Genomic DNA, 25,208 nt, shown 5'->3' with positions numbered 1-25,208 from the left:
AACTGGACTGTGTTTTACCCCTGAAAAAATACCCCTGAATGGATTTCTGCTAATATGTAAAACACCACGGGAGTTGTCTTTACATTTGGGAACTTTGCAGTCCTATCGATCAAACAACCATGAAAAGGTCGGCTCTCTTCCTCCCCCAGTTGCCTATGCACATCAACAACAAGATCAATAACTAATAAATGTCAGCCAGTGAGATGAGCTAAAATCTAAAACGAGGGAGCATTAGATAAACCCCCCCCTTACTTTTTTATCTTGTCGGTAACGATGATAAACGATGGGGAATAGTAGCCGAGTGGTCCTTCAGCAGCTTGTCTGCCAAACTGTGTTTTAATAACTGAATGGGAACTTGCCTGCCTCCCTGCGCATTTGATCGACAAGTGTCTGATATATTTAGAATTCAAAAGCACACTTAGCCAGCATGGCTACCACCACATTCTGCAGCTATACGCCATCCCATCTGGTTTGCACGTGGTGGGACTATGATTTGTTTTTCAACAGGAAAATGACCCAACACACACCTCCAGGCTGTGTAAGGGCTATTTGACCAAGAAGGAGATAGTTGGAGTGCTGCATCAGATGACCTGGCCTCCACAATCACCTGACCTCAAACCAATTCAGATGTTTTCAGATAAGTTGGACTATAGAGTGAATGACAAGCAGCCAACAAGTGCTCAGCATATGTGGGAAATCCTTCAAGACTATTGGAAAAGCATTCCTCATGAAGCTGGTTGAGAGAATGCCAAGAGCATGCAAAGCTGTCATCAAGGCAAAGGGTGGCTACTTTGAAAAATATAAAACATAAATATATTATTTCGCAACAAGAATTACATTTTGTAAATTATAATTTTGGATTTTAATGAGAAAGTGCTTGATGTGAAGTTAAACAAAGAAAAAAACAGAAGGAGTTTGGATGGGTGATGAGCATTCTAAACCTTCCATCCGTATAGAAATTAAATGACTCGGCATCTACATAAGTTGAACGAATTGTGCTAAGAGAAATTTGATTCTAAAATAAGCTATAATGCATGAGTATTAATCAATAAAGTATGAGTTCTGTTAGTACGGGGTTCCAACAGGGAGATAATAAAGAGATATTATTTTTTAAAGTAAACACTTGAGGCCTCGGTGCAGGGAACGTAGGTGTACTCAACATGGTGCTCTGTGTCAGTGGTCAGTGATCAGCCTAGCTGTATGAGAACATGGTGCTCTGTGTCAGTGATCAGCCTAGCTGTATGAGAACATGGTGCTCTGTGGCAGTGATCAGCCTAGCTGTATGAGAACATGGTGCTCTGTGTCAGTGATCAGCCTAGCTGTATGAGAACATGGTGCTCTGTGTCAGTGATCAGCCTAGCTGTATGAGAACATGGTGCTCTGTGTCAGTGGTCAGTGATCAGCCTAGCTGTATGAGAACATGGTGCTCTGTGTCAGTGATCAGCCTAGCTGTATGAGAACATGGTGCTCTGTGTCAGTGGTCAGTGATCAGCCTAGCTGTATGAGAACATGGTGCTCTGTGTCAGTGATCAGCCTAGCTGTATGAGAACATGGTGCTCTGTGTCAGTGGTCAGTGATCAGCCTAGCTGTATGAGAACATGGTGCTCTGTGTCAGTGGTCAGTGATCAGCCTAGCTGTATGAGAACATGGTGCTCTGTGTCAGTGGTCAGTGATCAGCCTAGCTGTATGAGAACATGGTGCTCTGTGTCAGTGATCAGTGATCAGCCTAGCTGTATGAGAACATGGTGCTCTGTGTCAGTGATCAGCCTAGCTGTATGAGAACATGGTGCTCTGTGTCAGTGGTCAGTGATCAGCCTAGCTGTATGAGAACATGGTGCTCTGTGTCAGTGATCAGCCTAGCTGTATGAGAACATGGTGCTCTGTGTCAGTGGTCAGTGATCAGCCTAGCTGTATGAGAACATGGTGCTCTATGTCAGTGATCAGCCTAGCTGTATGAGAACATGGTGCTCTGTGTCAGTGGTCAGTGATCAGCCTAGCTGTATGAGAACATGGTGCTCTGTGTCAGTGATCAGCCTAGCTGTATGAGAACATGGTGCTCTGTGTCAGTGATCAGCCTAGCTGTATGAGAACATGGTGCTCTGTGTCAGTGATCAGCCTAGCTGTATGAGAACATGGTGCTCTGTGTCAGTGATCAGCCTAGCTGTATGAGAACATGCTGCTCTGTGTCAGTGATCAGCCTAGCTGTATGAGAACATGGTGCTCTGTGTCAGTGGTCAGTGGTAAGCCTAGCTGTATGAGAACATGGTGCTCTGTGTCAGTGATCAGCCTAGCTGTATGAGAACATGGTGCTCTGTGTCAGTGATCAGCCTAGCTGTATGAGAACATGGTGCTCTGTGTCAGTGATCAGCCTAGCTGTATGAGAACATGGTGCTCTGTGTCAGTGGTCAGCCTAGCTGTATGAGAACATGCTGCTTTCTATATTCACGGTGACCTATCAAAATGGTTGAATCCTTCTAGACTGTAATGTGATTTGTGGATTCAAATAAAGCATTTAAAATGTGTGTCACCTCCGGCGTGTTCTTCTTGAAGTCGCGGCTCTGGTCGATGAGTTTCTTCCTGGACTGTTCGCTCTCATCCTGTCTGTTGGCTAGCTGTGTGGCGGTGGCGTCTAGTTCTCTCTGAAACACACACACACATTTTGTTAGAGACGTAGGAGAAGGGCTTGATTTAAGATTGGGAAGTAGAATAATACTGAAGAGCAGACCACCCATCCCCTTGGATAAAGAGCCTCCCCCCACCCATGAAGAGCCCCCCCCCACCCATCCCCTCAGCTGAAGAGCAGACCACCCATCCCCTCAGCTGAAGAGCCTCCCCCCACCCATGAAGAGCCCCCCCACCCATCCCCTCAGCTGAAGAGCAGACCACCCATCCCCTTGGATAAAGAGCCTCCCCCACCCATGAAGAGCCCCCCCACCCATCCCCTCAGCTGAAGAGCAGACCACCCATCCCCTTGGATAAAGAGCCTCCCCCACCCATGAAGAGCCCCCCCACCCATCCCCTCAGCTGAAGAGCAGACCACCCATCCCCTTGGATAAAGAGCCTCCCCCCACCCATGAAGAGCCCCCCCCACCCATCCCCTCAGCTGAAGAGCAGACCACCCATCCCCTTGGATAAAGAGCCTCCCTCCACCCATGAAGAGCCCCCCCACCCATCCCCTCAGCTGAAGAGCAGACCACCCATCCCCTTGGATAAAGAGCCCCCCCCATCCCCTCGCCCCCCCATCCCCTCGGATCAAGAACCCCCCCCCCCCCACCCATCTCCTCGGATCAAGAGCCCCCCCCACCCATCCCCACGGATCAAGAGCCCCCCCACCCATCCCCTCGGATCGGATGAACTCCTGGCACAGCATCATTGACATGGGGACACAACTTTATGACATTAAATGCCACTAGTCCATGCAGCAATTTTAGAGTAGCCTTTTCCAAACCCCCAGCCCTCTCCCCCAGCGGTCTTGAGAGGGGCCCTCTCCCCCAGGGGTCTTGAGAGGGGCCCTCTCCCCCAGGGGTCTTGAGAGGAGCCCTCTCCCCCAGGGGTCTTGAGAGGGGCCCTCTCCCCCAGGGGTCTTGAGAGGGGCCCTCTCCCCCAGGGGTCTTGAGAGGGGCCCTCTCCCCCAGGGGTCTTGAGAGGGGCCCTCTCCCCCAGGGGTCTTGAGAGGGGCCCTCTCCCCCAGGGGTCTTGAGAGGAGAGGCCCTCTACTTACTACAAGTTCAGATAGCTGCCCGCTAAACTATTCGGTAGATGAAAACTGAAGCAGAAAAGGTACAGTGAGCAATACGTCATCCCTGATTTGAAATCACAAGTCAGTCTGGTGGAAACACCACTGCTGGGAAAATGGTCCTTTTCTTTATACGCCATTTTAATGGAAAACCTAGCTCCTGAGCACCAAAAAAACATAGCTACTGAGCACAAAAAAACATAGCTACTGAGCACTTGGCTACAATTCTAACTGTGAGACAAATGCACACACATAAAGACAGACAGGTCTGTAGTACACTGCTCAAAGAAATAAAGGGAACACTAAAATAACACATCCTAGATCTGAATGGATGAAATATTCTTATTAAATACTTTTTCTTTACATAGTTGAATGTGCTGACAACAAAATCACACACAAATTATCAATGGAAATCAAATTTATCAACCCATGGAGGTCTGGATTTGGAGTCACACTCAAAATTAAAGTGGAAAACCACACTACAGGCTGATCCAACTTTGATGTAATGTCCTTAAAACAAGTCAAAATGAGGCTCAGTAGTGTGTGTGGCCTCCACGTGCCTGTATGACCTCCCTACAATGCCTGGGCATGCTCCTGATGAGGTGGCGGATGGTCTCCTGAGGGATCTCCTCCCAGACCTGGACTAAAGCATCCGCCAACTCCTGGACAGTCTGTGGTGCAACGTGGTGTTGGTGGATGGAGCGAGACATGATGTCCCAGATGTGCTCAATTGGATTCAGGTCTGGGGAACGGGCGGGCCAGTCCATAGCATCAATGCCTTCCTCTTGCAGGAACTGCTGACACACTCCAGCCACATGAGGTCTAGCATGGTCTTGCATTAGGAGGCACCCAGGGCCAACCAACCACACCAGCATATGATCTCACAAGGAGTCTGAGGATCTCATCTTGGTACCTAATGGCAGTCAGGCTACCTCTGGCGAGCACATGGAGGGCTGTGCACCCCCCCCCCCAAAGAAATGCCACCCCACACCATAACTGACTCACCGCCAAACCGGTCATGCTGGAGGATGTTGCAGGCAGCAGGTCTGGGGAACGGGCGGGCCAGTCCATAGCATCAATGCCTTCCTCTTGCAGGAACTGCTGACACACTCCAGCCACATGAGGTCTAGCATGGTCTTGCATTAGGAGGCACCCAGGGCCAACCAACCACACCAGCATATGATCTCACAAGGAGTCTGAGGATCTCATCTTGGTACCTAATGGCAGTCAGGCTACCTCTGGCGAGCACATGGAGGGCTGTGCACCCCCCCCCCAAAGAAATGCCACCCCACACCATAACTGACTCACCGCCAAACCGGTCATGCTGGAGGATGTTGCAGGCAGCAGAACGTTCTCCACAGCGTCTCCAGACTGTCACATGTGCTCAGTGTGAACCTGCTTTCATCTGTGAAGAGCACAGGGCGCCAGTGGCGAATTTGCCAATCTTGGTGTTCTCTGGCAAATGCCAAACGTCCTGCACGGTGTTGGGCTGTAAGCACAACCCCCACCTGTGGACGTTGGGCCCTCATACCACCCTCATGGAGTCTGCTCAAACGGTCAGAAACAGACACATGCACATTTATAGCCTGCTGTAGGTCATTTTGCAGGGCTCTGGCAGTGCTCCTCCTGCTCCTCCTTGCACAAAGGCAGAGGTAGCGGTCCTGCTGCTGGGTTGTTGCCCTCCTACGGCCTCCTCCACATCTCCTGATGTACTGGCCTGTCTCCTGGTAGCGCCTCCATGCTCTGGACACTACGCTGACAGACACAGCAAACCTTCTTGCCACATCTCGCATTGATGTGCCATCCTGGATGAGCTGCACTACCTGAGCCACTTGTGTGGGTTGTAGACTCCGTCTCATGCTACCACTAGAGTGAAAGCACCGCCAGCATTCAAAAGTGACCAAAACATCAGCCAGGAAGCATAGGAACTGAGAAGTGGTCTGTGGTCCCCACCTGCAGAACCACTCCTTTATTGGGGGTGTCTTGCTAAATGCCTATAATTTCCACCTGTTGTCTATTCCATTTGCATAACAGCATGTGAAATTTATTGTCAATCAGTGTTTCTTCCTGAGTGGACAGTTTGATTTCACAGAAGTGTGATTGACTTGGAGTTACATTGTGTTGTTTAAGTGTTCCCTTTATTTTTTTGAGCAGTGTATCTTCTCCTCCACTCTCCTCCTTATCCTGCCCTCTTCTCCTCCCCCCTCTCAGTCTTCTCCTCCCCCCTCTCAGTCCTCTCCTCCCCCTCTCAGTCCTCTCCTCCCCCCTCTCAGTCCTCTCCTCCCCCCTCTCAGTCCTCTCCTCCCCCTCTCAGTCCTCTCCCCCTCCCCCCTCTCAGTCTTCTCCTCCCCCTCTGTCTTCTCCTCCCCCTCTCAGTCTTCTCCTCCCCCTCTGTCTTCTCCCCCCCCCTCTGTCTTCTCCTCCCCCCCAGTCTTCTCTGTCTTCTCCTCCCCCCCTCTCAGTCTTCTCCTCCCCCCTCAGTCTTCTCCTCCCCTCTCCATCTTCTTCTCCCCTCGCCGCTGCCTTCTCCTCCCCCTCTGTCTTCTTCTCCCTCGCCGCTGCCTTCTCCTCCCCCCTCTGTCTTCTCCTCCCCCTCTCCATCTTCTTCTCCCTCGCCGCTGCCTTCTCCTCCCCCCCTCTCAGTCTTCTCCTCCCCCTCTCAGTCTTCTCCCCCCCCCCCTCAGTCTTCTCCTCCCCCTCTCAGTCTTCTCCTCCCCCTCTCAGTCTTCTCCTCCCCCTCTCAGTCTTCTCCTCCCCCTCTCAGTCCTCTCCCCTCCCCTCTCAGTCTTCTCCTCCCCCTCTCAGTCTTCTCCTCCCCCCCCTCTCAGTCTTCTCCTCCCCTCTCCATCTTCTCCTCCCTCGCCGCTGCCTTCTCCTGCCCCCTCTCCTCCTTCTCACCCAGGAGAGTGATTATGCTGCTGGTCATTATGCTAACTAAACACACAACTAATTACTTAAATATTAAGTAATTTCTTCTATATATATTACCATAGGGGCCCATAGAGGCCAATCTACAACATCCCTAGACACACACCAAATTTCAGTCTAAACTCCTGCAATGGGAATACCAGCATAGATTTTTCCATCAAGCTAAATGATTAATCCCAACCACCCATCCATCCTATTCTATCCCAGATCCATCTCTTCCCAGTCCAGATCCCAGTGGGTGTAAAGCCAGACAGAGCTCAGTCCAGTTCCCAGTGGGTGTAAAGCCAGACAGAGCTCAGTCCAGTTCCCAGTGGGTGTAAAGCCAGACAGAGCTCAGTCCAGTTCCCAGTGGGTGTAAAGCCAGACAGAGCTCAGTCCAGATCCCAGTGGGTGTAAAGCCAGACAGAGCTCAGTCCAGTTCCCAGTGGGTGTAAAGCCAGACAGAGCTCAGTCCAGTTCCCAGTGGGTGTAAAGCCAGACAGAGCTCAGTCCAGTTCCCAGTGGGTGTAAAGCCAGACAGAGCTCAGTCCAGATCCCAGTGGGTGTAAAGCCAGACAGAGCTCAGTCCAGTTCCCAGTGGGTGTAAAGCCAGACAGAGCTCAGTCCAGTTCCCAGTGGGTGTAAAGCCAGACAGAGCTCAGTCCAGTTCCCAGTGGGTGTAAAGCCAGACAGAGCTCAGTCCAGTTCCCAGTGGATGTAAAGCCAGACAGAGCTCAGTCCAGTTCCCAGTGGGTGTAAAGCCAGACAGAGCTCAGTCCAGATCCCAGTGGGTGTAAAGCCAGACAGAGCTCAGTCCAGTTCCCAGTGGGTGTAAAGCCAGACAGAGCTCAGTCCAGTTCCCAGTGGGTGTAAAGCCAGACAGAGCTCAGTCCAGATCCCAGTGGGTGTAAAGCCAGACAGAGCTCAGTCCAGTTCCCAGTGGGTGTAAAGCCAGACAGAGCTCAGTCCAGTTCCCAGTGGGTGTAAAGCCAGACAGAGCTCAGTCCAGATCCCAGTGGGTGTAAAGCCAGACAGAGCTCAGTCCAGATCCCAGTGGGTGTAAAGCCAGACAGAGCTCAGTCCAGATCCCAGTGGGTGTAAAGCCAGACAGAGCTCAGTCCAGATCCCAGTGGGTGTAAAGCCAGACAGAGCTCAGTCCAGATCCCAGTGGGTGTAAAGCCAGACAGAGCTCAGTCCAGATCCCAGTGGGTGTAAAGCCAGACAGAGCTCAGTCCAGATCCCAGTGGGTGTAAAGCCAGACAGAGCTCAGTCCAGATCCCAGTGGGTGTAAAGCCAGACAGAGCTCAGTCCAGTTCCCAGTGGGTGTAAAGCCAGACAGAGCTCAGTCCAGATCCCAGTGGGTGTAAAGCCAGACAGAGCTCAGTCCAGATCCCAGTGGGTGTAAAGCCAGACAGAGCTCAGTCCAGTTCCCAGTGGGTGTAAAGCCAGACAGAGCTCAGTCCATGCTCTGGAGCCTGGTGTTGTCGCCAAGGAGCGTTCAGACTGTCGGGACAAGGTTTCAGCTGCTGCCAAACGCCGACATCCTTCCTCCCATAGATGGTCTGCCTGTACAAGCACCACCTGAACTGGACACAGCTTGACAAACTAATATTTTTGAGAAGCTCAGGGAGTTTTTGCGACGAAGAGGCTTTGAGCTTCATCAAAGTCAAGGGCGGGACAGAAATAGGCTCTCCGAATGTAGATTCCCTTGTTCATGGGCGGTTCGGACGGACCAGTCATCAGCCCTATCTGTAGTGCCTCTATTCAAAATGACTCTCTCCTACGTTTCTGCTAGAATCATTTGAATCCTACTGCTCAGCCACTTTACCTGTGACTGGATGCATTTAACTACCTCATCTATCACTGATATCGTTATTGATATTGTTCTTGTACATACTGTATTTATTTTATTTATATTGGCACTATTTATTTCTGATATTACTACCATGCAAGTAACCATTTGGCTGTACCGATTACACCTTCTGTAGAGACCATCCACTCAGCAAGACTGAGCAAAATATTGATATATAAAATGAATTTTGGTATGTGTGGTCGTAACATGGATTTTGCGACATACCACAACAATATCATGTGATCGTATCAAGCGATCGCCACATAAATACATGGCGCCTGCATCCGTTTATGTACTGTACATGTGCACCTCCCACGGGTGGCGACTCGGGCGGCGACTCGGGTGCCGGCGACTCGGGTGCCGGCGACTCGGGTGCCGGCGACTCGGGTGCCGGCGACTCGGGTGCCGGGTGTTGTAAAGAACTTTAAAAAAGTGCCGGCGACTTTTTTTTGGGTGCCGACGACTACGGGTGCCGACGACTACAATATGAAATAAAATAATGACTTTATATTCCATACATGCCGACTGGGTGCCGTTACACTTTGGGTGCCGACTTATTGCCGACTCGGGTGGCGACTAGGGTTGCATTGCCTTAACTTATGTATGGAATACTACGTGTGTGTAACAGTATATAAAGTATGCTAATATACTGGTGTGAAGGCATTTCAGTGGTGTAAGTGGTCAGTGTTGTAAAGAACTTTAAAAAAGTAGACAAATAATTTTTTTGGGGGGGGGTTGGTATCTGTACTTCACTACTTATATTTTTGGCTTCTTTTACTACAATATGAAATAAAATAATGTACTTTATATTCCATACATTTTCCCTGACACCCAAAAGTACTTGTTACATTTTGACAGTATAGTCCAATTTACACACTTATCAAGAGAACATCCTGGTCATCCCTACTGCCTCTGATCTGGAGGACTCACTAAACAGAGAACATCCCTGGTCATCCCTACTGCCTCTGATCTGGAGGACTCACTAAACAGAGAACATCCCTGGTCATCCCTACTGCCTCTGATCTAACTGTCTCACTAAACAGAGAACATCCCTGGTCATCCCTACTGCCTCTGATCTGACTGTCTCACTAAACAGAGAACATCCCTGGTCATCCCTACTGCCTCTGATCTGACTGTCTCACTAAACAGAGAACATCCCTGGTCATCCCTACTGCCTCTGATCTGGAGGACTCACTAAACAGAGAACATCCCTGGTCATCCCTACTGCCTCTGATCTGGAGGACTCACTAAACAGAGAACATCCCTGGTCATCCCTACTGCCTCTGATCTGGAGGACTCACTAAACAGAGAACATCCCTGGTCATCCCTACTGCCTCTGATCTGGAGGACAGAGACAAACGCTTCATTTGTAAATGATGTGCTGGATTGTGTCCCTGGATATCCGTCAAAAAAAAAGACTTCTGCAGTCTGGTTAATTATAAGGAATTTGAAATGATTCATACTTTTACTCAAGTATGACAATTTGGTACCATCAATTGATGTGGCTGGTGGTTATAGCATTTCCTTCACATGACCCATCAATTTAGACAAGTGTGTCTGGGTAAATTACTATCACTTTATTACTATCACTTAGTCTTTACTACACTACTCACTGTTAACGACATGACCTCACATGTGAATCCTTAAAGAGATGGGCGGGGCTGGTTTAAGAGGGTGTGAACGATGCTGAATGGGTGTACACAAAGAAGAGCTCTCCACTAGGTACCAAAACATTCAAAGGACCTTTTCTCAAAAGTGGAGGTTACAAGTTGATCAACTTTCAAAGCAGAATGACTTTCCCATTGTTCCTCAACTGTAGTGTGTGATATACCATGTTGTAGCTCTGAGTCTCTACTTTTATCTAATGTAAAAATAAAAAATAAAAAATGTTGCTACATAAGGCCAATTTGAGCCAGTCAGTCACATAGAAATGTGTCTGACTACACAGCTTGGCCAGGCTCGTCTGGCTCAGTCTCAGAGTAGTAGGGCTTGTCTAGGTTCATTTGGGTCGGCCACAAACGCTGCTGGAACAGATTACCAATGTTCCCCAGAGAGACGGCAGCCACACCACAGCCAAACACTACCAGACATAGGCTATAGCTCAACGGCAGGGACGGATAAAGCCTAGACAAGCGGGAGAAGGAGGGACAGATGGACAGAGGTTGAAAGAGGGAAAAGGAGGGTGTGATGCTGCCATGTTGGAGAGCAGGAAGACTCCTGCACAGAATCCACAGATCATTTCAAAATGTCTGCTTTCTTTTCCCAAGGTGAGGAAAGAGGATACCCACACACTGGTTATTGACAGTATCACTGCTCTGGCTGGTATCACTGCTCTGGCTGGTATCACTGCTGGTGATACCAGCCAGAGCAGTGATACCAGTGATACCAGCCAGAGCAGTGATACCAGTGATACCAGCCAGAGCAGTGATACCAGCCAGAGCAGTGATACCAGCCAGAGCAGTGATACCAGTGATACCAAGCCAGAGCAGTGATACCAGCCAGAGCAGTGATACCAGCCAGAGCAGTGATACCAAGCCAGAGCAGTGATACCAGCCAGAGCAGTGATACCAGCCAGAGCAGTGATACCAGCCAGAGCAGTGATACCAGCCAGAGCAGTGATACCAAGCCAGAGCAGTGATACCAGCCAGAGCAGTGATACCAGCCAGAGCAGTGTGTGATTTTCCTCTTTTTTTCTCTCATCTTATTTCAAATGTTACCATGCACCTGCAACAAAGATAGCTCAGATGTGGGAGGGCCTTTTTGAAAAATGTTTCCCCAAGGTCTCATTGTTATGCAAAGTACCAGTTCTACAAGGAATCTCCTTTTGGACCACCACTTCCCTGTCCAGCCTATAGGCTACTGCCTGCCCTCCTCCTCAAGCGCAAACACATTGTGTTCACATGCATTAATCATTCAAGACTGTATAAATATGGATTCAAGCAAGGCGGAGAAGACAAGCTGCTTATTATTTCAAGTGACCATTAAAATGGAATCTGATTATCCACTGGCAACCCCCCCCCACACCACCACAGACACGGGGGGTGTATTCAACTCACGGTGCAGCCCAAGCGTATTACAGATTAAAATTAGAATACAGAACTGGTTTGTGTACTGTGTTAGAATGGATGGCCTTTTAGAAGGGTGGTTGTGGAGCAAAACATTTTCAAATACACCTGAGACGCTGTGACCCCAAGCAAGAGAGCAATACTCGTTGTGTTTGTAACGGAAGGTTATATGCTAGGGATGTAGCGATTCACCTACTCAGGTCGCGTTGTGTTTGTAACGGAAGGTTATATGCTAGGGATGTAGCGATTCACCTACTCAGGTCGCGTTGTGTTTGTAATGGAAGGTTATATGCTAGGGATGTAGCGATTCACCTACTCAGGTCGCGTTGTGTTTGTAATGGAAGGTTATATGCTAGGGATGTAGCGATTCACCTACTCAGGTCGCGTTGTGTTTGTAATGGAAGGTTATATGCTAGGGATGTAGCGATTCACCTACTCAGGTCGCGTTGTGTTTGTAATGGAAGGTTATATGCTAGGGATGTAGCGATTCACCTACTCAGGTCACGTTGTGTTTGTAATGGAAGGTTATATGCTAGGGATGTAGCGATTCACCTACTCAGGTCGCGTTGTGTTTGTAATGGAAGGTTATATGCTAGGGATGTAGCGATTCACCTACTCAGGTCGCGTTGTGTTTGTAATGGAAGGTTATATGCTAGGGATGTAGCGATTCACCTACTCAGGTCGCGTTGTGTTTGTAATGGAAGGTTATATGCTAGGGATGTAGCGATTCACCTACTCAGGTCGCGTTGTGTTTGTAATGGAAGGTTATATGCTAGGGATGTAGCGATTCACCTACTCAGGTCGCGTTGTGTTTGTAATGGAAGGTTATATGCTAGGGATGTAGCGATTCACCTACTCAGGTCGCGTTGTGTTTGTAATGGAAGGTTATATGCTAGGGATGTAGCGATTCACCTACTCAGGTCGCGTTGTGTTTGTAATGGAAGGTTATATGCTAGGGATGTAGCGATTCACCTACTCAGGTCGCGTTGTGTTTGTAATGGAAGGTTATATGCTAGGGATGTAGCGATTCACTGGTAACGCATTGGTAACCTGTTCTAACATTTAAGATGCATCGGTCCATGGGAGCCCAAACCGATCTAAATGAAGGTAAGAAAACCGATTCAAAAGTTACAAATCACCGGGTTCACTAAAATGGTTTTACACATAAATTGCTTTCTGTCTTATCGCAAAAATGTGACTCGTTTCTGTTCTAGGGAAACGAGGTGTACGTCGCGAGTCACTACTTCCCAGGAGAGGTATGTAAAACATGCATTTCTTATCAAAATGTGCGTCAGAAATGCCTTCTGGAACATGTGAACTTTTAGGTGCATTAATAACAAACTTGTATACCATCTCGAAATATAAATAAAATTATATTAAAATTGCGAGCCTAGTTGGTTTAGCCATGGAAAAAGACAAAGAAACCTACCAGCTAACCATGATTGGCTGAGATAATGGATGGGCTGGACATGCCGAGAGATGAGTTCAGATTGGTCTGGCATGTAGCGTGTTTCTGTCTATAACATGAGCTGCTCACTAGGTCAAATCAATTCAAATGTATTTATATAGCCCTTCTTACATCAGCTGATATCTCAAAGTGTTGTACAGAAACCCAGCCTAAAAACCCCAAACAGCAAGCAATGTAGGCGTAGAAGCACAGTGGCTCGGTAAATGTCCCTAGAAAGGCCAGAACCTAGGAAGAAACCAAGAGAGGAACCAGACTGGCTATGAGGGGTGGCCAAGATGTTCAAATGTTCATAGGTGACCAGCAGGGTCAAATAATAATAGGTGTAAGTCATTCTTTCTTGTGCAGATTTTTTTTTTTTTATATATATATATATATCATAAAGAACTGCAAAAGTGCTGCTAATGCTCTCCACTATCTGGAAGACGGAGTGTTTTGAAATCAGTGGAATGTCCGGTGGGAGCAGAGTATTATCGCTAAGGAGATTCGGGCTTTCGATTAAAAATATGCGGAGGGAAGTCAAGAGAACCTGTCTTCGGATTACATCTTGCAACTAAGGGCAACCATGACAGAGAGGGAGAAGCGTCCATCCATGTATCCAGGTAAGAGTCTAGCTAGCTACATTTTTAGATATGAAACATTTTAAATTTTGTAAGAAAGTAGTTTTCATTGTAAGTTAAAATGTACGGTTAGCTCGCTAGCTAACGTTAAGTGTATGATCTGTGTAGTAATATTATTTGTATCTCAGAGTCATTTGCATTGCTAGTTATAGCCTAATGTTTCCTAGATAGCTAACATTGAACCTAGTTGGTTTGTGTTATCTACCTTCAGATTCATGCAGGGTGGTAACGTTATGATTCGGGATTATGTTCCATTGTTTAGCTAGCTAAGTCTAAACAAAAAGACTCCACTATGCAACTAAACATTTCACTGTACCATTTACAACTTCTGTATCCTGTGCATGTCACAAATAAACTTTGATTTTATTTGATATAGTGTGTTTACCAGAGATAATGTGAACAACAACAAGACCTGCACCAAAGTCAAATGAGGACATTAAGCCGACGAGTCCAAGTTTGAAAATTCTCCAGCAGCCATTTTCTGTAACATGAAATAATTATCTTGTTTAGCTAAAGTTAAGACTTTGTCGCTCTATGATATGGTCATTATTTGAAATGGCTAACCAGCTAACTTAACATTAGCTAGCTAGCTAACAACCTAGAAATGAACTAAAACTTAGAAAGTTGCTTTTAGTTGCCTGGCTAGCTAGATTGACATTTACTAAATACATTTTTTAAATGTATGGGTTTATTGGTGTTATAAAAAATAAAATAAAAACACACCAGTTATGCTATTTTGGACCACCAGGCTGCTGACGTCATGCAGCCTGTCGTTTTTGTGTTTATACCTTTTCAAAAAGACAAGTTCGACGTCGGACGATAATAGAATGTTCATGATGTCACTGCGATAACTATCTACAGACATAGTATAAACCAGTCTTCAGTCTTGAAATGTGTGGTTGTTTAGTATGGCTATTGTAACCGTACTCCCTCTGTTTAGCACATGGCCTCATGTCAATCCTTAAAGAGATGGGCGGGGCTAAGACTTACGCTGGTGTTAAGGATTCTGAATGGGTGTAGATAAATAAGAACTCACCAGTAGGTGTACCAAATCATTCAACGGGCCATTTTCTCAAAAATGGGGTTACAAGTTTATCAACGTTCAAAGCAGAATTAATTTCTCATTGCTTCTCAACTGTAGTGTATGTTTTACCATTATCTAGCCTTGAATCTCTACTTTTATCCAATGTAAAAAAATAAAAAATATAAAAAATGTTGCTACATGAGACCGAACGGAGTCGTCGGTCACAAATAATTTACGCGTTCTCTCCTTCAGCCTATCCAACTTCTATGCATGTAACTGAGGATAACATTAATCAAAAAGTCAGATAAATGTGGTCACCGTGCGGGAGACAGCTGCTGGCTCCAACAAGAGCTCTAGGCCTACCCATAAACTTTTGTTATTGACCAAATACTTATTTTCCATCATAATTTGCAAATAAATTCATTAAAAATCCTACAATGTGATTTCCTGGAATTTTTTCCCTCATTTTGTCTGTCATAGTTGAAGTGTACCTATGATGAAAATTACAGGCCTCTCATCTTTTTAAGTGGGAGAACTTGCAGAATTGGTGGCTGACGAAATACTTTTTTTGCCCCACTGTAGAGAGTGACAGTGCTGTGCTGGCCAGCCTGTCTAGGAGGCTGTAGTTCCTCTGTGATATAGAGAAGCTGTGGTTTGTTGGGTCTGTTTATAAAACAGAGATCCAAATCTGACAACAAAGCAGCAGCCGTCAGAGCTCACCTCACACAACCCGACGAGAAAAACACAGGACTGAACCCAGACATCAGATTTCAGGCTGTGTGAAGTAAAACACAGGACCAAAGGAAAAATCAGTCAAATGAGGTGCATTATGCCCTAATCAATGAATTCCACATGACTGGGAATACAGATATGCATCGGTTGGTCACAGATACCTTAAAGAAGTAGGGGCGTGGATCAGAAAACCAGTCAGTATCTGGTGTGACCACCATTTACCTCCTGCAGCACAACACATCTCCTTCACATAGAGTTGATCAGGCTGTTGATTGTATCCTGTGGGATATAGTTCCACTCTTCTTCAATCGCTGTGTGAAGTTGCTGGGTTATGGCAGGGAACTGGAACACGCGGTCGTACACGTCGATCCAGAGCATCCCAAACATGCTCAACGTGTGAGATGTCTGGTGAGAATGCAGGCCATGGCAGAACAGACATTTTGTGTACCGATCCTTGCGACATGGGGCTGTGTATTATCATGCTGAAACATGAGGTGATGGTGGCGGATAAATGGCACAACAATGGGCCTCAGGATCTCGTCACAGTATTTCTGTGTATTCAAATTGACATCAATAAAATGCATTTGTGTTCATTGTCCGTAGCTTATGTCTGCCCCATACCATAACCCCACCATGGGGCACTCTGTTCACAACGTTAACATCAGCAAACAGCTCGCCCACACGACACAAGCGGACTGCCATCTGCCCGGTACAGTTGAAACCGGGATTCGTCCAGCGTGTCAGTGGACATCGACGGTGAGCATCGACCCACTGAAGTTGGTTACGACGACAAACTGCAGTCAGGTCAAGACCCTGGTGAAGACGATGAGCACCCAGAGGAGTTTCACCGAGATGGTTTCTGACAGTTTATGCAGAAATTCTTTGGTGGTGTAAACCCCCAGTTCCAACAGCTGTCCAGCTGTCCGGGTGGCTGGTCTCAGACGATCCCGCAGGTGAAGAAGCCAGGTGTGGAGGTCCTGGGCTGGCCTGGTTACACGTGGTCTGTGGTTGTGAAGCCTGATGTGGAGGTCCTGGGTTGGCGTGGTTACACGTGGTCTGTGGTAGTGAAGCCTGATGTGGAGGTCCTGGGCTGGCGTGGTTACACGTGGTCTGTGGTAGTGAAGCCTGATGTGGAGGTCCTGGGCTGGCGTGGTTACACGTGGTCTGTGGTAGTGAAGCCTGATGTGGAGGTCCTGGGTTGGCGTGGTTACACGTGGTCTGTGGTTGTGAAGCCTGATGTGGAGGTCCAGGGCTGGCGCGGTTACACGTGGTCTGTGGTTGTGAGGCCGGTTGGAAGTACTGCCCAATTCTCTAAAACAATGTTGGAGGTAGACAAATTGAATATAAAATTATCTGGCAAAAGCTATGGTGGACATTCCTGCAGCCAGCATGCAAATTGCATGCTCCCTGAAAACTTGAGACATCTGTGGCATTGTGTTGTCTGACAAAACAGCACATTATAGAGTGGCCTTTTATTGTCCACAGCACAAGTTGCACCTGTGTAATGATCATGCTGTTTAATCAGCATCTTGATATGCCACACCTGTCAGGTGGATGGATTATCTTGGTAAAGGAGAAATGCTCACTAAAAGGGATGTAAACACATTTGTGCATAACATTTGAGAGAAATAAGCTTTTCTGTGCATATTGAACATTTCTAGAAGAGACTGTAGTTCAGTAAAGAACCCTTTGCAAGGGGTAATTGACACAGAGGGTGACGTTAGCCATGTATCCGTTAACTTGTCCAGTCATTTTTGTTGCCGACATTTAGAAAGTTTGCATAGTTTGCCTGTTACGGTGCGTTTCCATTCACCTATACTGGGTGTCAATAAAAACCACTGATGTGATGACATCACGTCAAAAAACAGAACAAAAACTAGTGTTGAATAAAAATGAAGTGGTTGAAGTGTTTCCATTACACATTTAGACAAATTACAAAATTAGCGACAGCCCGTATGCCCTCCCACCTCCCTGTTTAATGTTTCAGGCAGCCCGTATGCCCTCCCACCTCCCTGTTTAATGTTTCAGGCAGCCCGTATGCCCTCCCACCTACCTGTTTAATGTTTCAGGCAGCCCGTATGCCCTCCCACCTCCCTGTTTAATGTTTCAGGCAGCCCGTATGTCCTCCCACCTCCCTGTTTAATGTTTCAGGCAGCCCGTATGCCCTCCCACCTCCCTGTTTAATGTTTCAGGCAGCCCGTATGCCCTCCCACCTCCCTGTTTAATGTTTCAGGCAGCCCGTATGCCCTCCCACCTCCCTGTTTAATGTTTCAGGCAGCCCGTATGCCCTCCCACCTCCCTGTTTAATGTTTCAGGCAGCCCGTATGCCCTCCCACCTCCCTGTTTAATGTTTCAGGCAGCCCGTATGCCCTCCCACCTCCCTGTTTAATGTTTCAGGCAGCCCGTATGCCCTCCCACCTCCCTGTTTAATGTTTCAGGCAGCCCGTATGCCCTCCCACCTCCCTGTTTAATGTTTCAGGCAGCCCGTATGCCCTCCCACCTCCCTGTTTAATGTTTCAGGCAGCCCGTATGCCCTCCCACCCCTGTTTAATGTTTCTCCCTGTTTAATGTTTCAGGCAGCCCGTATGCCCTCCCACCTCCCTGTTTAATGTTTCAGGCAGCCCGTATGCCCTCCCACCTCCCTGTTTAATGTTTCAGGCAGCCCGTATGCCCTCCCACCTCCCTGTTTAATGTTTCAGGCAGCCCGTATGCCCTCCCACCTCCCTGTTTAATGTTTCAGGCAGCCCGTATGCCCTCCCACCTCCCTGTTTAATGTTTCAGGCAGCCCGTATGCCCTCCCACCTCCCTGTTTAATGTTTCAGGCAGCCCGTATGCCCTCCCACCTCCCTGTTTAATGTTTCAGGCAGCCCGTATGCCCTCCCACCTCCCTGTTTAATGTTTCAGGCAGCCCGTATGCCCTCCCACCTCCCTGTTTAATGTTTCAGGCAGCCCGTATGTCCTCCCACCTCCCTGTTTAATGTTTCAGGCAGCCCGTATGCCCTCCCACCTCCCTGTTTAATGTTTCAGGCAGCCCGTATGTCCTCCCACCTCCCTGTTTAATGTTTCAGGCAGCCCGTATGTCCTCCCACCTCCCTGTTTAATGTTTCAGGCAGCCCGTATGTCCTCCCACCTCCGTGTTTAATGTTTCAGGCAGCCCGTATGCCCTCCCACCTCCCTGTTTAATGTTTCAGGAAAACCAGCATGGAAAGAATATAGTAACTGACTGAAAATTCTGATGTGCCAACATATTGGGGCGGCGGGTAGCCTAGTGGTTAGAGGGGGCAGGTAGCCTAGTGGTTAGAGGAGGCGGGTAGCCTAGTGGCTAGAGGAGGCGGGTAGCCTAGTGGTTAGAGGAGGCAGGTCGCCTAGTGGTTAGAGGAGGCAGGTCGCCTAGTGGTTAGAGGGGGCAGGTAGCCTAGTGGTTAGAGGGGGCAGGTAGCCTAGTGGTTAGAGGAGGCAGGTAGCCTAGTGGTTAGAGGAGGCAGGTAGCCTAGTGGTTAGAGGAGGCAGGTAGCCTAGTGGTTAGAGGAGGCAGGTAGCCTAGTGGTTAGAGGAGGCAGGTAGCCTAGTGGTTAGAGGAGGCGGGTAGCCTAGTGGTTAGAGGAGGCGGGTAGCCTAGTGGTTAGAGGAGGCGGGTAGCCTAGTGGTTAGAGGAGGCGGGTAGCCTAGTGGTTAGAGGAGGCGGGTAGCCTAGTGGTTAGAGGAGGCGGGTAGCCTAGTGGTTAGAGGAGGCGGGTAGCCTAGTGGTTAGAGGAGGCGGGTAGCCTAGTGGTTAGAGGAGGCGGGTAGCCTAGTGGTTAGAGGAGGCGGGTAGCCTAGTGGTTAGAGGAGGCGGGTAGCCTAGTGGTTAGAGGAGGCAGGTAGCCTAGTGGTTAGAGGAGGCAGGTAGCCTAGTGGTTAGAGGAGGCAGGTAGCCTAGTGGTTAGAGGAGGCAGGTAGCCTAGTGGTTAGAGGAGGCAGGTAGCCTAGTGGTTAGAGGAGGCAGGTAGCCTAGTGGTTAGAGGAGGCAGGTAGCCTCGTGGTTAGAGGAGGCAGGTAGCCTCGTGGTTAGAGTGGTTGCTAGATCAAATCCCCGAGCTGACAGGGTACAAATCTGTTGTTCTGCCCCTGAACAAGGCAGTTAACCCACTGTTCCAAGAACACCATTGAAAATCAGAATTTGTTCTTCACTGACTTGCCTAGTTAAATAAAGGTTGAATAAATAAATAAACATATTGCCAAGGTCCGGGCCTTGGTGAAATGTACACTCCTGTAGATCTTGAAAGTCAGGACAATCCCTGTCCTGCAAAGACACTTTTTTTTATAGTCGGAAAAAATATATTATTTCAAGCAGTAGGCATTTAGAATCCAAATGTAGAGCGGAGCATTACATGTCCCACACGTACCTAAAAAATTATTCGGCAATCATAATTTATTCGAAAGACACTTTCTATCATTCGTAGCAATAAAGAAAGTTATTGAATGGATACAAACTTTGACGATCTTTTACGAAATGTCTCATTTCTGCCATGTCCATTACACATTGAATCAGCCTGGGTCAATGGAAACCTGCCTACTGACAGTGAGGGTTCGTTGGGTTGGCCTCTGCCTGGACTTCCTTGCAAGACATTGAGAATTAAGTGGTTGGGGAGGTAAAATACTTCATTTCACTGTGCTCATGTTTGAGACCAGCAATGAGTTTAATGTCTGAAACCTGTCTAAACCATTTCTGTGCTATTAGTTTGTTGGTACAGATACATTGAAAATATGAATCCTCTTAGCCGAGACTGGCTCACAGGACAATATGATATGGGCCAATAGCAGGAAGTGAGTAGGATGGTTTTAGTATGGCGGAAGTGTAACAAACTGTTGTGGGTCATAGGGGGTGAGGAGAGGCTGGAGAGGGGCGTAGAGGGAAACAGACAGGGGTAATTCATCCTCCCAAGGGCCAGATTTTTCATCCCTGCTTTTACCAAGCGGAACGGCTAGGATATTGAGATGGGATCAGAGGGTAGTGGGATGCTTCAGCGAAGATAAAGACCACATTACAAAACACAGACGCTTCCTCTCTCTACCAGGAAAACAGAGAGAGAACAGAGAAAGAGAGCACAGAGAGATATAAAGAACTATTGAGCCTCTCATCTCTGAATTAATTCCTCCATCCTGCCGAAAAGCCATTCTGTGTCACAGAGGAGATTAGGGACAAGAACAGAGATATGGGGCTAAAAAAATGGAAACTGGGTGCAGGGGGAGGGCGCTATGGGGATTAGTCATCTCTAGATGAGGGGCAGGGAGAGGGCGCTATGGGGATTAGTCATCTCCAGATGAGGGGCAGGGAGAGGGCGCTATGGGGATTAGTCATCTCTAGATGAGGGGCAGGAAGAGGGCGCTATGGGGATTAGTCATCTCTAGATGAGGAGCAGGGAGAGGGCACTATGGGGATTAGTCATCTCCAGATGAGGAGCAGGGAGAGGGCGCTATGGGGATTAGTCATCTCCAGATGAGGAGCAGGGAGAGGGCACTATGCGGATTAGTCATCTCCAGATGAGGAGCAGGGAGAGGGCGCTATGGGGATTAGTCATCTCCAGATGAGGAGCAGGGAGAGGGCGCTATGGGGATTAGTCATCTCCAGATGAGGAGGAGGAGCTACGGGGATTAGTCATCTCTAGATGAGGAGCAGGGAGAGGGCGCTATGGGGATTAGTCATCTCCAGATGAGGAGGAGGAGCTACGGGGATTAGTCATCTCTAGATGAGGAGCAGGGAGAGGGCGCTATGGGGATTCGTCATCTCCAGATGAGGAGGAGGAGCTACGGGGATTAGTCATCTCTAGATGGGGAGCAGGGAGAGGGCGCTATGGGGATTAGTCATCTCCAGATGAGGAGGAGGAGCTACGGGGATTAGTCATCTCTAGATGGGGAGCAGGGAGAGGGCGCTATGGGGATTAGTCATCTCCAGATGAGGAGGAGGAGCTACGGGGATTAGTCATCTCTAGATGGGGAGCAGGGAGAGGGCGCTATGGGGATTAGTCATCTCCAGATGAGGAGGAGGAGCTATGGGGATTAGTCATCTCTAGATGAGGAGCAGGGAGAGGGCGCTATGGGGATTAGTCATCTCCAGATGAGGAGGAGGAGCTACGGGGATTAGTCATCTCTAGATGAGGAGCAGGGAGAGGGCACTATGGGGATTAGTCATCTCCAGATGAGGAGGAGGAGCTACGGGGATTAGTCATCTCTAGATGGGGAGCAGGGAGAGGGCGCTATTGGGATTAGTCATCTCTAGATGAGGAGGAGGAGCTACGGGGATTAGTCATCTCTAGATGGGGAGCAGGGAGAGGGCGCTATGGGGATTAGTCATCTCTAGATGAGGAGGAGGAGCTACGGGGATTAGTCATCTCTAGATGGGGAGCAGGGAGAGGGCACTATGGGGATTAGTCATCTCTAGATGGGGAGCAGGGAGAGGGCACTATGGGGATTAGTCATCTCCAGATGAGGAGGAGGAGCTACGGGGATTAGTCATCTCTAGATGGGGAGCAGGGAGAGGGCACTATGGGGATTAGTCATCTCTAGATGGGGAGCAGGGAGAGGGCACTATGGGGATTAGTCATCTCCAGATGAGGAGGAGGAGCTACGGGGATTAGTCATCTCCAGATGAGGAGCAGGGAGAGGGCACTATGGGGATTAGTCATCTCCAGATGAGGAGGAGGAGCTACGGGGATTAGTCATCTCTAGATGGGGAGCAGGGAGAGGGCACTATGGGGATTAGTCATCTCTAGATGGGGAGCAGGGAGAGGGCACTATGGGGATTAGTCATCTCCAGATGAGGAGGAGGAGCTACGGGGATTAGTCATCTCCAGATGAGGAGCAGGGAGAGGGCACTATGGGGATTAGTCATCTCCAGATGAGGAGGAGCAGCTACGGGGATTAGTCATCTCTAGATGGGGAGCAGGGAGAGGGCACTATGGGGATTAGTCATCTCTAGATGGGGAGCAGGGAGAGGGCACTATGGGGATTAGTCATCTCCAGATGAGGAGGAGGAGCTACGGGGATTAGTCATCTCCAGATGAGGAGCAGGGAGAGGGCACTATGGGGATTAGTCATCTCCAGATGAGGAGGAGCAGCTACGGGGATTAGTCATCTCCAGATGGGGAGCAGGGAGAGGGCGCTATGGGGATTAGTCATCTCTAGATGGGGAGCAGGGAGAGGGCGCAATGGGGATTAGTCATCTCTAGATGGGGAGCAGGGAGAGGGCACTATGGGGATTAGTCATCTCTAGATGGGGAGCAGGGAGAGGGCACTATGGGGATTAGTCATCTCTAGATGGGGAGCAGGGAGAGGGCACTATAGGGATTAGTCATCTCCAGATGAGGAGGAGGAGCTACGGGGATTAGTCATCTCCAGATGAGGAGCAGGGAGAGGGCACTATGGGGATTAGTCATCTCCAGATGAGGAGCAGGGAGAGGGCACTATGGGGATTAGTCATCTCCAGATGGGGAGCAGGGAGAGGGCTATGGGGATTAGTCATCTCCAGATGGGGAGCAGGGAGAGGGCGCTATGGGGATTAGTCATCTCTAGATGGGGAGCAGGGAGAGGGCGCTATGGGGATTAGTCATCTCTAGATGGGGAGCAGGGAGAGGGCGCTATGGGGATTAGTCATGTCTAGATGAGGAGCAGGGAGAGGGCACTATGGGGATTAGTCATCTCTAGATGAGGAGGAGCTACGGGGATTAGTCATCTCTAGATGGGGAGCAGGGAGAGGGCACTATGGGGATTAGTCATCTCTAGATGGGGAGCAGGGAGAGGGCGCTATGGGGATTAGTCATCTCTAGATGGGGAGCAGGGAGAGGGCGCTATGGGGATTAGTCATCTCTAGATGGGGAGCAGGGAGAGGGCACTATGGGGATTAGTCATCTCTAGATGGGGAGCAGGGAGAGGGCACTATGGGGATTAGTCATCTCTAGATGGGGAGCAGGGAGAGGGCACTATGGGGATTAGTCATCTCTAGATGGGGAGCAGGGAGAGGGCACTATGGGGATTAGTCATCTCTAGATGGGGAGCAGGGAGAGGGCACTATGGGGATTAGTCATCTCCAGATGGGGAGCAGGGAGAGGGCACTATGGGGATTAGTCATCTCTAGATGGGGAGCAGGGAGAGGGCACTATGGGGATTAGTCATCTCTAGATGGGGAGCAGGGAGAGGGCACTATGGGGATTAGTCATCTCTAGATGGGGAGCAGGGAGAGGGCACTATGGGGATTAGTCATCTCCAGATGGGGAGCGGGGAGAGGGCACTATGGGGATTAGTCATCTCCAGATGAGGAGCAGGGAGAGGGCACTATGGGGATTAGTCATCTCTAGATGGGGAGCAGGGAGAGGGCACTATGGGGATTAGTCATCTCCAGATGAGGAGGAGGAGCTACGGGGATTAGTCATCTCTAGATGGGGAGCAGGGAGAGGGCACTATGGGGATTAGTCATCTCTAGATGGGGAGCAGGGAGAGGGCGCTATGGGGATTAGTCATCTCCAGATGGGGAGCAGGGAGAGGGCGCTATGGGGATTAGTCATCTCCAGATGGGGAGCAGGGAGAGGGCGCTATGGGGATTAGTCATCTCCAGATGGGGAGCAGGGAGAGGGCGCTATGGGGATTAGTCATCTCTAGATGAGGAGCAGGGAGAGGGCGCTATGGGGATTAGTCATCTCTAGATGGGGAGCAGGGAGAGGGCGCTATGGGGATTAGTCATCTCTAGATGGGGAGCAGGGAGAGGGCGCTATGGGGATTAGTCATCTCCAGATGGGGAGCAGGGAGAGGGCACTATGGGGATTAGTCATCTCTAGATGGGGAGCAGGGAGAGGGCACTATGGGGATTAGTCATCTCTAGATGGGGAGCAGGGAGAGGGCACTATGGGGATTAGTCATCTCTAGATGGGGAGCAGGGAGAGGGCACTATGGGGATTAGTCATCTCTAGATGGGGAGCAGGGAGAGGGCACTATGGGGATTAGTCATCTCTAGATGGGGAGCAGGGAGAGGGCACTATGGGGATTAGTCATCTCTAGATGGGGAGCAGGGAGAGGGCACTATGGGGATTAGTCATCTCTAGATGGGGAGCAGGGAGAGGGCACTATGGGGATTAGTCATCTCTAGATGGGGAGCAGGGAGAGGGCACTATGGGGATTAGTCATCTCTAGATGGGGAGCAGAGAGAGGGCACTATGGGGATTAGTCATCTCTAGATGGGGAGCAGGGAGAGGGAGCTACGGGGATTAGTCATCTCTAGATGGGGAGCAGGGAGAGGGCACTATGGGGATTAGTCATCTCTAGATGGGGAGCAGGGAGAGGGCACTATGGGGATTAGTCATCTCTAGATGGGGAGCAGGGAGAGGGCGCTATAGGGATTATTTATTTAACCAGGCAAGTCAGTTAAGAACAAATTCTTATTTTCAATGACGGCCTGGGAACAGTGGGTTAACTGCCTGTTCAGGGGCAGAACGACAGATTTGTACCTTGTCAGCTCGGGGATTTTAACTTGCAACCGTCCGGTTACTAGTCCAACGCTCTAACCACTCGGCTACCCCTCATCCAGAGATGAGGAGCAGGGCACACTGGGATCAAGTTGACCCTAAAGTGTAAATCTGGACCCTCTGTAGTTCTGACAGTCTATTAATGCTCTATCCCCAATTATAACGTTCATCGTTGGGATGGATTAGAGCAAAACACAAGCCCACCTCAGACGAGAGAATAACAAGCTAAACACAGGCTACACCGTGGAGGTGGAGTCAAGTCACACAAAGATCAAATAGACAAAAGTTTATTTTACAGACAATGGGATATGGG

The 25,208-nt window shown here is 49.0% G+C and overlaps 1 protein-coding gene across 1 annotated transcript in view; it reads right to left on the bottom strand.

The window, feature by feature from the left end:
• The window catches only part of cux1b (cut-like homeobox 1b), a 176,638-nt gene that overhangs the window by 134,596 nt on the left and 16,834 nt on the right, over window positions 1-25,208 (bottom strand). Inside the window, exon 2 of the mRNA XM_064985583.1 lies at window positions 2,529-2,639. Coding sequence (XP_064841655.1) covers window positions 2,529-2,639 — 111 coding nt within the window. The remainder of the gene's footprint in view (window positions 1-2,528; window positions 2,640-25,208) is intronic.

Source organism: Oncorhynchus masou, chromosome 13, assembly GCF_036934945.1.
Source record: "Oncorhynchus masou masou isolate Uvic2021 chromosome 13, UVic_Omas_1.1, whole genome shotgun sequence".
Taxonomy (NCBI): Eukaryota; Metazoa; Chordata; class Actinopteri; order Salmoniformes; family Salmonidae; genus Oncorhynchus; species Oncorhynchus masou.
This window is presented reverse-complemented; position numbering and strand designations above follow the sequence as displayed.